Source organism: Denticeps clupeoides, chromosome 15, assembly GCF_900700375.1.
Source record: "Denticeps clupeoides chromosome 15, fDenClu1.1, whole genome shotgun sequence".
NCBI lineage: Eukaryota > Metazoa > Chordata > Actinopteri > Clupeiformes > Denticipitidae > Denticeps > Denticeps clupeoides.
In genome coordinates this window covers 2,599,064-2,613,328 of record NC_041721.1, presented here as the reverse complement: position 1 = coordinate 2,613,328, position 14,265 = coordinate 2,599,064, and the positions used below count along the sequence as shown (strand labels likewise).

Here is a 14,265-nt window from a genome sequence, read left to right as displayed (position 1 = left end):
TATAAAATATGCTGAGATTTTAATTAGAAAACGAGGAAGCTGCGGTAAATACCCAATCTGATCAGAAACGAGTCACATTTTATTATATTTTTGAAAGAAAAAGAGTTTGTAAATATTAATGTGTCACAAGTGCCCGTCTGTGTTGGTTCCACGTGAAAATCTGGCTGCATGGATTTGATATTTTAGCAGAATTTTCCACGAAACACTATGTTACAGAGAGCTGTAATAAAATCAGAATATATTTCAACTTCGTGCGTCTTCATTTCGGTCACCTGAGTCTGTCACTTGTGCTCCGTGGTCACAGCGACGTCCCGCGGCTGGATCCTCAGCGGACACGCCTTGCAGCCCACCCAGAAGTAGGGAAAGACCGTCTCGGCGAAGGCGTGCCTGAAGGTGTAGATGGGCGTGTTGTCGTCGGCGTCGGAGAAGGTCAGGCGGCCGCGGTCCCAGTCCAGCGCCACGCGGACGCGGCTGGGCCGCCGCTTCAGGCTGAGGCGGGTGAGGGGGGACGTCCCGGCGAAGTACATCTTGTGGTAGTAGTACACGGTCAGGTAGCCGTTCTTCAGGACCGAGGAGACCTTCTCCTTCCGCTGGACGGACTCCTTGGCCACGCCGAGCACCCACGCCGTGTTCTCGCCCACCTCCACGTCCCACCAGTGGGACCCGGAGCTGAAGCCCACGGACCCCAGGACGCCCGTGTCGGGGTCGAACCTCTCAGGGTTGTCTGGCAGCGGCTGCCTGCTGTCACAGTCCCTCACGCTGGTCAGGACGTCGGACAGGATGAGCCACGGCGCTGCGGTGTTGGGGTCCAGCACGACCGGAGCTGGGGGGACAACAGGAAATCAACATCAGTCTGCTGGTCCTAACCAAACGTTCTACAAATGTTCTACAAACGTTCTGTAACCCCAGAAGCTCTGTAAAGAGGACCCTTTATGTTATCAATCACTGAGGAGAGTTCATGTTGCGTCTTATTGGGGCGGCGGTGGCCTAGCGGTTAAGGAAGCGGCCCCGTAATCAGAAGGTTGCCGGTTCGAATCCCGATCCGCCAAGGTGCCACTGTCATGGCCGCCCACTGCTCACTCAGGTGGGTTAAATGCAGAGGACACATTTCACTGTGTGCACCGTGTGCTGTGCTGCTGTGTATCACAATGACGATCACTTCACTTTCACTTCTGTACTCACTGAACTGGACGACCTCCTGCATCTTCTCCCACACCCTGAACCGCAGTGATCCCAGGTAGCGAGCCACGTCGATGAGCGACCCTGAAGCCACGATGGGCTCTGGGGCCACGCACTCCGCCCTGCAGTTAAGAGGAGAGAGAGGAGGAGGAGAAGTAAACCCACACACTGAACTCACTGCTGGGGGGGCTGAAGATCAGCGTTGAGGGACGCGTACCGCTTTAGAGTTTTCTTGCATTTCTGCAGGAGAAAGAGAGAGACACGAAACAAGTTCTTACGGCGACAGCAGAGCTTCTACAGTGACTCACGGAGAAGGAACCTAATGGGGACTTACGTGGAGGAAGGACAAGTCGTCTATCTGCAGCTCCTCCTCGATCGCCCTGACCGAGTCGGAGAGCGATGCCATATTGCTGAAGATCTCGTCCAGCCTCTGGCTCACCGTCTGGCTCTTCCTTCTCTCCTCCTGCTTCAGCTCGGCGATTCTGGCCGCCTCCTCGCCGCGCAGGAACTGGTGCAGCTTTTCGAACTCCTCCCGAACGAGCGCCTCGGTCTTCTCAGCCTGGGCCTGAAACAAGCGGCGTGATGGAGGCGCGTCACACCCGCAGAGTCCGAGTGGCACCGGAGGACGTCGTTTACCTTGATGTGTTCGGCTGTGGTCTCGTAGTTGCGTTTCATTTTCTCAAACGCCTCCAACTTCCCCTGCAGGACAGTCAAAGCGCACCTCAGGTCCTCCTACAATGGAACATGTCCGTCAAAATCTCATAATCCCACTGCTGAAGAATATTACATGGGTAAGTAGCCTAGCGAGCAACACACCCGCCTATGAACCAGAAGAGCACAAAGTCCCAGTTTCAAACCCCACTTACTCACTCGAGCAAGACACTTAACCCTGAGTGTCTCCAGGGGGGACTGTCCCCGTCCCCTGAGCTGGCTGCGTTTGTGTGTGTGTGTGTGTGTGTGTCTCTCTGTTTTGTGGCCTCTTTTTCAGGTTTCTGTAGTGGGCGGAGTTTCCTGCCTGGCGGCTCTGCCTGTTGCAAAATGATGAAGTGATTGGCATTGTGATACACTGCAACACAGCACACGTGCACACAACTAAAAGTTCCCTCTGCTTTTAACCCATCACCCTTGGTGAGCGGTGAGCAGTGTGTGGGCGCGGTGCTTGGCTCAGTGGCACCTTGGCGGATCGGGATTCGAACCGGCAAACCTTCTGATTACAGGGCCGCTTCCTTAACCGCTAGATTGATCGTGTGATTGCTAGTTTTCCCCTAATGCCGCCGTCCCTCTGTATTGAGTGTGTTTATTTGTGGTGAATGTCTTGTACCCGGACCAGGACGTGAATACTGTGACATACAGGCATTAATTTAGCAGTATCTTCATCCACATTCCAGAATTTCAGTGCAAAGAGATACTACCACCATCATCATCTTCATCACCTTGATGTCCACCATGGCCTCCTCCACCGGGCAGCAGTCGTGCTGCTTGTGTTTCTTGGAAGTGTGGCAGACCATGCAGATGGGCAGCCGGTCCACCAGGCAGAAGAGCTTGAGCCGCTCCCCATGCTGGCGGCACCGCTCGCCCGGCTCATCCTCCCCGCCCTGCTCGTCCTCATCCTCCTCCTGCACCCAGGAGTCACACAGGTTCTTGAGGGTGAGGCTGACCACCGGCTCATCTGCCGACTCCCTCCGGCACAGCGGACAGTCCCGCGCGGCCGGGCCCTTCTTCTCCCAGTACTGCTGCAGGCAGGCGGCGCAGAAGCTGTGGCTGCATTTCAGCACCACGGGGTCCTTGAAGATGCTGCAGCAGATGGAGCAGGAGAGGTCCTCCTCCACCAAAGAGATCCTGGCAGCCATCAAGCCACTGCAAACACACACACACACGCAGAGCAAACAGCTGGAGTTAAAGTCCAGGTCAGGACGGGGCGGGGCCAACACAGGACGGGGCGGGGCCAGGTCAGGGCGGGTCACCTACCCTAAAACACAATTTCCTCGTGAAAGTAAAACAAAGCGAAGTAACGAGGAGCAGAAACGAAACCGAAACACCCGAAAAACCCCCTTAAATAACGAGACTGGACAACCTGCGCAATTTCATGGAACAAATCAACACGGAACGAATTCACGTTAATGCTCCGTCGCGCGTCGCAACGTTAATAACGCGTGTCGGCCTGTGAATCAGCGTGTGTCGTTTCATAGTTAACGCGCATAAGCACCGTCAACGCGCTCAAACTTACAGAACGGTGACCAGCGTTGGCTGTGACGTCAGCGGGTCCAACTTCCTGCTTCGCGTTATAAGCGCCGCCCAGGAGGCGGGGCCAGACGCGGCGCCATCTAGTGGACGAAGTGAAAACACGCGAAATGCACGACGCTGCACACGTTGCAGGATCTCTTGAATACGTGAATATATTTCTCTAACCAACGTGCGGGCAGTTTTATTACGGAGCCCAGTTTCTGTTTTACTGCTGTGCGATTATAATTGATTAATGCATATTCAGTCCCCTTCAATCGCACCGCCACGAACCCGAGTGCACTGTGTACCACATTCGGGAATAAATGCATTCATCCGCAATTTTAAACGGGCGTGAAAAATGTGTGCGATGCGTCTCCCTCTCCACTAGATGTCATTAAGAGCCTGAAGAATCTGAGCTCCGAGCTCCGAAGCCATTTGTTGTCCGTTATGCAAAGCATAATGGAAAATATGGAATACATAAAAACGTGCATATTAACATATTTTCACATTCACTTCACATTTATGAAAAAAAGTCTGACACCTTCTGATGCACGGAGACGTGGAGTCCCACCAGCTTATTAATAACTGCGTTCAAATCATGTGCATTTGTTCCACAGTCTTTTGATTCAATTTAAACGAATGTGAGGCAAAGTGATGCACAGGCTGCCCTTTTTATGAAGAGCGCAGCTCCTCTCGGCTGCCAGAGCCGCGGCAAGGCCGGGGGAGCGTGAGTCACCAGATCCTCATCTCCTCTCCTCCTCATCTGGAGACGAGGCCCTCACACACGCTGAGACGCTGCGCTCTACTCCACACGTCTGATGACCCAGACACAAGTGTGTGTGTGTGTGTGTGTCACACTACTAGCTCAGTCTGCATTACAGCAGCTGCTGCAGGGACTCAACGACACGGAAGCAAAAAGCAGCAGCGAGCAGACAGTAAACAAGCGGCACTTTCTGAGATCTGTGGGCACCATGTTGGCAGGTGGACGCTCCTGCTGCTGTCCAAATGTGAGTGTTGGACGCTGGGGTGCCTGTGTTGGGATGAAGAACGTCTTCACTGCAGACTTTCTGCAGATGGATGTGGCCAAGACGTGTAATCATCTTGCACTATTTCGGTCCCCCTCAGTCTGGAGAAGCTTAAATAATGACCAGAGGGAGTCTGAGCGGAAGCAGCAGCTCTTCATTCTCAAAGGGCGCCTCTTCAGCACATAAAGGACATGATCGTCCTCAGTCTGGAACAGTAGAACAGATGCAGATTTCTTACACTCAAAGTCCAAAGTTTAATGAAAAGAGAAAAAAACATAAACAAATGAATTGCTGCACTGCAACAAACCAGCAGCAGGCGTTCTATGTGTGCAGGACTGGAACCCGAGCAGATCTTCTCCCCTGACGTCACAGGAAGACTCTTCCCATTCATTCTCAACACTGAAATTTGGTTAAAGTCAAATAAGTGGTTATTTCATGCTATAGGAGCTAAAATAGCTAACAGAATTTAACAACTTCACTTCGTTAAGTGTATCATTAGTAGTATCTTATTGAAATAAAAACTGCAGTATAAACTGCTTGGTGAGGTGTTTTCTATCCATTATATTGCCGTATGTATAATTTATCAATTTTCTCCATTTCTCCTTGGCAGCCGACTGCTCATCAAGGGTGATGGTTAAAAGCAGAGGACACATTTCGCTGTGTGCACGTGTGCTGTGCTGCGGTGTATCACAGTGACAATCACTTCACGTTCACTTTATATCTGGTGGAAACGTGCCACGTCCCCGCCCTATCAGGCCTCTTCCACTAGGGGCCGCCACTTGACCATGGACCCGGGTTGAATTTGTTTTCTCACCTCTGCCTCATTTCCCGCCCTCACCGCTTTGTGGAATTTTGCCACCTTGGACCCTTGTGTCTTAGGGTGTACTCTAGAGCTGTAATACTTTTTAGGATTCGGCTCCCTCTGAGTCACTCACTAAACTGATCCGGGTATGTGAGTCACTTGAGTCACGCACCCGGATCAGAGAGCGGGTTAGCGCTCCTGGCGGTTAACTTCCTCTACAACCGGACTCATGTAACCGAATCGGAACCGCTCAGAGAGCGGGTTAGCGCCAATATATTGGAGTTTACTATTTAGACATGGTGTAGTTAGGACTCGAAGGATTCGGTTCAATGGAGACCTCAGATTCGTGACTCATGAGTCATTTAAAGGATCCGGGTGATTAACCCGGGTGAGTCATGAATCTCACAACTCTAGTGTACTCACAATAGGCAGTTTGAACCGTGCCCGAGTGCGTTTGACCACCAAAGCGCGGTTCGTTTGACTGGTGTGAGTGCTCCGAGCCGTGCCCTGGCCCGGTTGGAAGAGGTGCGCCCGGGCGCGGTTCAGATGAAGTGTGAGCGCTAACCGTGCTGAAGCACGGAACAGTACGCGTGATGTCACGTTTTTGCGACGTTCCAAAACCAACATGGCGTGGAAAGGGTCGTTTTGGTCTAAAGCAGAGGTGCAATGTTTGTTGGAAATTTGGGCAGATGAGAGCAAAACAACAACAGCTGGACAAAACGCATAAAAACTCCGATATATTTCGCAAAATCCGGGATTATCTTCTTCATCGTGGATACCAAAGAACCACCGAGCAGTGCCGAGACAAGGTTAAAACACCGCGGACCAAACGACTCAGTAGTAGCCACACAGTGACCAGAGCGATGGACTCCATTCTGTTTATCCTGAAACCCCGCCCACCATAATGACGTAAGCACATGTGAGTGCAGGCCGGAGGGGGCACAATCGTACTCGGGCCCGGTTCATTTACATTTACAGTATTTATCAGACACCCTTATCCAGAGCGACTTACAATCAGTAGTTACAGTTTTGCCCTATTGCCCTGGAGCAACTTAAGGTTAAGTGTCTTGCTCAGGGACATGAAGGTAGTAAGTGGGATTTGAACCCAGGTCTTCTGGTTCACAGGCAAGTGTCTTACCCACTAGGCTACTACCACCTACGGTTCACGGCAACCGTGCCTAGTGTGAGTACACCCTGAATAGTTTTATGTGTTTTTGCGTAACATGCTTAATCAATATCCTTCAATAGATCAGATTCTACTTAGATTTTTTTTTTAAACCAATAGAAACATTGACCACCGATTGCTGTTTCTGCCGTATTTCCTCCATCATCACTATACAGTACAGTGAAGCTGCATCTCGCCTGTGTCGTTATGCCGCATAACACTGCTGCAGAAGATGACGTGTCCATGAGGTCGCAATTCATTTTTTTCCAGTGTAAACAGACGGGAGTGTTCGAGATCCTACTTCTCTTCGTCTCTTCGTCCTGTCTGACTTTGTTCTTGTATGCTGAATCACAGGACAAAAAGAAAAGAGGACACAGCGCTGTCCTCGTCCTGCAGCCGGGTCCCCGGGGGCCTTGATGAAAGCCCACCTGCACGAGGGCCTTCGCCTCACGGAGGAGATGAACGGAGGAGGCAGCGCCCCGACTCGGACTTGTTCGGTCTGAAGTGTTTGTGTTCCGGTGAACGGCGCGAGATGAGAGGCTGTCGCTCCGGCAACGGCGCCGCGGGCGGAGACCTGCCTCCAACACTAATTAACGCATGGCGCTAATGCCTCGTTAGGGCGGCAGTGTGCCGCGGGATGGCTGCGAAGTGAAGTGCACTTTTCATATTTTTTTTCATGCATTAATAAGTTTTGTTCACAGTGACAGCAGATGCACGTTCTGGTTCAGCGAGAAAAACAAAATGGCACAAAAAAGTGCACAAGGTAAATCTGTCCTGGTAAAAAGGCCTTTTGTAGGTGCAGAACAGGGTCAGGGTCATGCATTCTGGGACCCAGAATCCCGAGCGGCGGCCCGAATGAAACGTATTGTGTAGCGGGGAAATAAAATCCGGAGAAATGAAATAAAATGGAAACGGAGCGTCAGCTCCGTGTTCCGTGTGTGTGCTGGGCGGAGGGAAGCCGAGCCCTGCTCTGTTATCAGCCATCGATCCGCGCGAAGTCGGGCAGCGGCTCTCCGCCAGTCGTTATCCTGCGGGGCCTTCGATTTCAGTAAACAATGATGTATGAGCGCGGCGGAGGGGGAAACGAGGTGAGATAATAGTTTTATTGGTGTTCGCTCGTGTCCGTGGGCCCTAGAAAAGGTCAGGCTTTACTTCAGCGGCATCCATAAGCACGTTGTTGCGGGTAATGGCATTATTGATTGTGTGGTGGCCGCCGAGTCGTGCTTTTTACCAACTCCCCTCGCCGCTCCATAAACATGCAAATGAAGTTTTCACCAGACTCCCCTCCAGACATGGAATATAAAATGGCGCGCGTCATGGATGATAAGTTCACGCCGCAGGGCGACCATCGTGTAACAGGCCAGGATGGCATCATGGAATTACCGTGTGATCGCCGGGGGGGGAGCCGGTCAGACCGGATGACCCCGCCGTCTGTGCTGGACTCTCTGAGTAGCCATTGGGTATTGGTATTTTATTAATGCAGTAATATTTTAAACTACATGTATCATATGTGCACTTTCCAATTCGTGCGGTTGTCCTTCTGTTTAGCGCAGATGATATTTAAGAAAAATTGAACAACAATTACCTCTTCAGTGCAGTCAGAAGAACAGCATCTTGAACTTCTTACTGTTCTCCAGTCCTTAAGCCCTACTGAGAAAAAGCTGAGAGCAGTTTCAAAAGGCAATTTGAGTGTGTGTGTGTGTGTGTGTGTGTGCTCTTCACAGCTAAATGTGCTGCACACCATGCAATCAAGTGGGAGATAAAGTTAATTCATGCTGTATGTCGTTACGCTGTTCAATAAGGACCGATCCGGAACGTTCTCCCAGGCTGGAATGTCAAACTGCACGTTGCCATGGGAATTAATGCTCAGGCTGCGCACAGAAACGTATCCAGACGTGGACCAGAGAATATACTTTCATTAATAATGCATGTTTTTCAAAATGAGCTCTGAGTTTTGCGATCAAAGTTTAAACTGATATTTAAAGTGAGGATCTTTCTTTATTGTTGGGAAGGAGGGTGGATTAGGAAGGATTATGTAGGGAGCAGCTCTGTAATATCAGAACTTGCTGTACAGTAGAAGTGGCTTTGTGTGGTTGGACTGTGGACGGGCTTATCAACGTTATTGATCGTTTAGAGGTCATGGACAGCTGAGACTAGCAGGAACTGAACAATGGGTCAAACCAAAACACACACACACACACACACACACACACACACACGCACACACACAAGAAAAGAAAAGAATATACATATACACCTTCTCATTCAAGGCGTTTTCTTTATCTTCATGACCATTTACGTTGGTAGATTCTCACTGAAGGCATCAAAACTATGAATGAACACATGTGGAGTTATGTACTTAACAAAAAGTGGAGACCTGGCCTCCACAGTCACCGGACCTGAACCCAATCCAGATGTTTTGGGGTGAGCTGGACCCCAACAAGTGCTAAACACCTCTGGGAACTCCTTCAAGACTGTTGGAGAAGCATTTCAGGTGACGACCTCTTGAAGCTCATCGAGAGAATGCCAAGAGTGAGCAAAGCAGTAATCAGAGCAAAGAAACTAGAATATAAAACATGTTTTCACTTATTTCATCTTTTTTTGTTAAGTACAGAACTCCACATGTGTTCATTCATAGTTTTGATGCTTTCAGTGAGAATCTACCAACGTAAATGGTCATGAAAAAAAAAAAAAAAAAAAAAAAAAAAAAAAAATATATATATATATATATACGCACACACACACACACACACATACACGTGTGTGTGTCTTAAATATATAAATAACAAATCAATAAATAAAAAACAAATAAACACGATAATAAATAAATAAACAAAGGAATAAACGAAAGAAATGTATTTTAGTGTTTTTGAGCCAGTGCTTTAATTTATGGTCAAATACTGTTTTATGTTTCTCTTGATGAAAAGTTAGTGGCACTGTGACTCACAGGATCATATACAGAATAACTTCTGCCTTTAGATTATTTATATCCACCATTTCCAGAAAAAGAGCACTTATATCCCAATATTTAGTACGTTTAAAACTGAATAAAGATAAAAGATAAAATACATCTTTAGCTGGAATTATTCACCCCACTCGACCACCATCCCCAGCATGACGCTGATTTAAACAGTCGACTCACATCTTCTGTTCTCCAGAAATCTCTGTAGACTCTAATCCTGTCTGACGGCCCATATGCCACAGAAACAAAACCGAGATGAAATCGTTGCAGATTTTAAAATAATATCTGCACAGAGAGCGACAGAGAGAATCAATCTGTGATTATAATTATCGCAACAACAGAATAAAGCAATTTATGAAAACATGTCCGTGTCACGTCTGCTCTCTGAAGGGGTTTTCGTAGATAAATGCAGGGTGGCGGAGTACGGAGGGACGGATTCCGGGCCGCCGTTTCGCTCCGGCACACATGACAGTGTCGGCGCCGGGCTCCCACTGATTAATTGTCGGCCCTAAATTAAGTTCCTTTCCATCCAATTGCGACGTGGAAGTCGTCTCTCTGGGAGAAGCAGATAGCGGGGAGGTGGGGATGGGATCACAGACCCGTTTCCACATGATTCACCTCACCTGCCATAGACTTCAATTAGACTCATATCAGATGGGCGGCCCGTTCCAGGCCCCACCGAGGAACGCCAGGGTGACATTTGGCGCAGGAAAAAACAGAGTGACAGATGAAATGTTTGTTCTTTTTGCTTAGATGAACCTCAATTTCTGCTCACCTGCCTGTGGAGGGATTCACTGCGTCAACAGGGGGCTGCAGACAGTCGCTAATTGAGATTTAATTGACTATTATTAATCGGTGGAATCAGGAGTCACTATGGGCATTATAGTGCATGATTTCCTGATTTTTCTGCCCGGAAAGTTGAGGGCTACAGCTGCTTGCACCTTAAAAGTAAGGTCAGGTATAATCAAGCCAACCCCACACTTTTATTAGAAGTTAGGGAGACATGATAAATATGAGTATTTCTTAAAAAAAAAACGATTCACTATTCATGCACACAATCTTTCTAGGGAAATTAAATTATGGTAATATTTAATGAATATATCTTAATATCTTTTCCTTAATTCATCAGCATTCATTTAGCTGCGCCATAATTAATTAATGGGGATCAATGGGGTAATTTGTAGATTCAGTTCTGATGCACATTACGGGAGAGCTACAGGGGGGCTTGTGTGTATGATGCTGTCATGTCGATTTTATTTTTTTTTTATCTGCGCAGGACTTGCTTTCTCTCAATGTGATTATTAGTATCGGGGTGTCGCTATTAATCTGCTGCAGGTTTGCATTTTTAACAAAACAAGAGTCAATAACAATGCAATAATGTTACAGTTACAGTAATCTCCAGATCCTGCAGGTTCACTCTCTACAACATTCACAAGATTCGGCCTTTTCTCTCGCAACAGGCTACGCAGCTCCTCGTCCAGGCAATGGTCATCTCCAAACTCGACTACTGTAACTCTCTCCTGGCTGGAGCCTCTGCAGTCACCATAAAACCACTCCAGATGATCCAAATATGGCAGCCCGTCTCATCTTCAATCAGCCAAAATACACCCATGTTACACCTCTTCTCACCTCCCTCCACTGGCTCCCGGTAGCTGCTCGCATTGAGTTCAAATCCTTGATGCTGCCTACAGGGCTGTAAATGGAACTGCGCCCTCCTACATCAACACACTACTACCTAGATACACTCCTGCACAGAAGCTACAATACTACCTCCTACATCAACACACTACTACCTAGCTACACTCCTGCACAGAAGCTACAATACTACCTCCTACATCAACACACTACTACCTAGCTACACTCCTGCACAGAAGCTACAATACTACCTCCTACATCAACACACTACTACCTAGCTACACTCCTGCACAGAAGCTACAATACTACCTCCTACATCAACACACTACTACCTAGCTACACTCCTGCACAGAAGCTACAATACTACCTCCTACATCAACACACTACTACCTAGCTACACTCCTGCACAGAAGCTACAATACTACCTCCTACATCAACATACTACTACCTAGCTACACTCCTGCACAGAAGCTACAATACTACCTCCTACATCAACACACTACTACCTAGCTACACTCCTGCACAGAAGCTACAATACTACCTCCTACATCAACATACTACTACCTAGCTACACTCCTGCACAGAAGCTACAATACTACCTCCTACATCAACACACTACTACCTAGCTACACTCCTGCACAGAAGCTACAATACTACCTCCTACATCAACACACTACTACCTAGCTACACTCCTGCACAGAAGCTACAATACTACCTCCTACATCAACACAATACTACCTAGCTACACGCCAGCACAGAAGCTACAATACTACCTCCTACATCAACACACTACTACCTAGCTACACTCCTGCACAGAAGCTACAATACTACCTCCTACATCAACACAATACTACCTAGCTACACTCCTGCACAGAAGCTACAATACTACCTCCTACATCAACACACTACTACCTAGCTACACTCCTGAACAGAAGCTACAATACTACCTCCTACATCAACACAATACTACCTAGCTACTCTCCTGCACAGAAGCTACAATACTACCTCCTACATCAACACAATACTACCTAGCTACACTCCTGCTCGCTCTCTCAGATCAGCAAATGAAATGAGACTGAAAATTCCCTATTCACGGGGTCTCCGATTCCAATCATCTCTGTTCTCCGTTGTTGTCCCTGGCTGGTGGAACAACCTGCCCTCCTCCACACGACTAGCCGAGTCTACCACCACCTTTAAGAAGCAGGTGAAAACCCTCTTGTTCAAAAAGTATTTCAGACAAATCTAACACTTACACTCGCACATACATTATCATTTTTTTCTTCGTCTAGCACTTAACAATCTCCGAGCATGCCGACAAGTTGGGCTTTATCAGGGTTCTTAGTTTGTAAACTCAATATTCTATAGAAGTCGAACGAGAATTGCTGGTGTCTTCCTCTTGTAAGTCGCTTTGGATAAAAGCGTCTGCAAAATAAAGTAAATTAAAGTAAAAGTAACGTTTCAATAATGTCACAAAAACGTTACAGCCTCACATAATCTTTCATTTAAGAGATTCATAATAATAATAATAATAATTACCACTATAACAAAAACCTTTAGATAACAATTACATAATATTATATTTCATTGTGTGCACAATACATTATTAGTAAATAACCTTATTACATGTAATTAGACAGAATATTACCAACATGTTATACTGCTATATTGAGGCAGGTATACTTGCCGGGTTGTCGTCTTCTACACAGTTCAGCACGTGTGGAACCAGCCTGAACTTTCATTCACAACAAGGCCTGAAATTCCTCAGTTGACGCCTGCGCTCCTTGTCCCCGCTGGAATGAGGTGTGTGTTGGGAGTGTGTTTGCCGTGTTGCATTAGCGCCCTGAAATTGGCCGCGACTGCGCCGAGCGGCATTGAGGATAACAGCTTTGGAGGCTGAGACCCTGGCGGGTCCCTCTGATGCACCCAGGCGCCCATCAGGAGAGAGTCGCCACGGTAATAAGTTCAATCTCCATTTCCCAACTCGCTCAGAAATTGGACGTTTGCAAAGGGACAGAATGAGGAGAAACAACCGCGGCGACGCCCGTCCCCCACAATCTCCTTCCCAGCCGGTAATTCTGCAGCCGGCCCGCGTTCGGGCCTGAAAATGACGGAGCGGGAGATTGTCTGTGGACCTCAGGAGGTGTCAGAAGATCGACGCAGGAGCCGAAGATTTCATTTTATTTCATCAGCTGCAGCTGCCTCTCTCTCTCCGTCTCGCTCACACACACACACACACACACACACACACACACACATCTTTATACCAGAAAAACAGTGTTTGCGGAGATAAAATGGCAGCCAGAGTCTGTAGCGTTGGCACAAAAAAAAAAAACAACGGCGTGGTAATGAGGCGAGACTTCACCCGAGAACGCGGAACCAGAACCCCGAAGCTCCGCCGGTTCCGAGCTGTCGGGCCTTCATTATTTACGAGAGGAAAATGAGGAAGCGGCGCATGGCCACAGTGCGACCATCACACACTCACCATCGAGCGCCATGAATATTTCAGCCCGGCCGCTGCCTGTCAACGAGGTCGATGTCTGCACAGACGCCATTTATGAATTATGGAAAAAATAACTTCGCCTGGTTACTGACCAGCATTGTCCAGCGTGGAGATACTCCTGCTTTTACTTCGCGTACATTTGCATCATTTATCAGAATTCGGAGCCGAAATATTCAATATTCAGAGTCATCATTTATTAGTAATCATCAGTAAAACCTCTTCTGAAGTGGTGCATTGATGAGGTTGCCAGGTTGTCGCCTTTTTATAAGTAAATTTTATTTTATTCTGATCATATTTGAATCAAAATTCCTAATGTCATGAAAAACTGGAGAAATCGGGCAAAAACTGAAAAATGCAACAATTTTACAATAATGAAATCATGTAATCGTGAGAGTTGAAACCAGGGTGAAACAGGAGGGTTCGGTCCACAGCTGAGCTTCTCAGATCTTTCCTTGTTTGGTGAGGTTTGCAGGATCTGATCTTCCAGTCAGCAGAAGATCCTCATGTCGCTGTCGAAATTCTACTAGCAATGACAACGGATCGGAATGCTTATTTTTGTTCAATTGATGAAAGAATGTTTATCACGCAAAATTGTGTGATGGACCAGAAATGTTCTGAAATATTTGCACAGTGACATTTATGAATGTAAAATCAATTATGATTCTGCCACTTTCATTTCTTGTCCATGCTTGGACCTTCTTTTCCCATTTTAACAGGAAGGGGACGGTGGGCTGGACGTTCCGACGCCGCACGTTTTAGTTTTAGTGTAACTCG

The 14,265-nt window shown here is 47.7% G+C and overlaps 1 protein-coding gene across 2 annotated transcripts; it reads right to left on the bottom strand.

Annotated features, from left to right (window-relative positions):
- Window positions 1–104: 104 nt before the first annotated feature.
- On the bottom strand, window positions 105–3,562 carry trim35-14 (tripartite motif containing 35-14). 2 transcript variants are annotated; one of them, XM_028954528.1, is made up of 7 exons: window positions 3,148–3,562; window positions 2,613–3,036; window positions 1,816–1,911; window positions 1,514–1,744; window positions 1,397–1,419; window positions 1,183–1,301; window positions 105–823 (listed from the first exon to the last, which is right to left on the bottom strand). In XM_028954528.1, exons 2-7 carry the CDS (start codon window positions 3,027–3,029, stop codon window positions 282–284), a joined length of 1,428 nt encoding a protein of 475 aa, XP_028810361.1. In that variant the 5' UTR covers window positions 3,030–3,036; window positions 3,148–3,562; the 3' UTR covers window positions 105–281. The 2 variants fall into 2 exon arrangements, with proteins under 2 accessions (XP_028810361.1, XP_028810360.1); XM_028954527.1 differs by having other exon boundaries at window positions 3,407–3,561.
- Between the last annotated feature and the right edge of the window lie 10,703 nt (window positions 3,563–14,265).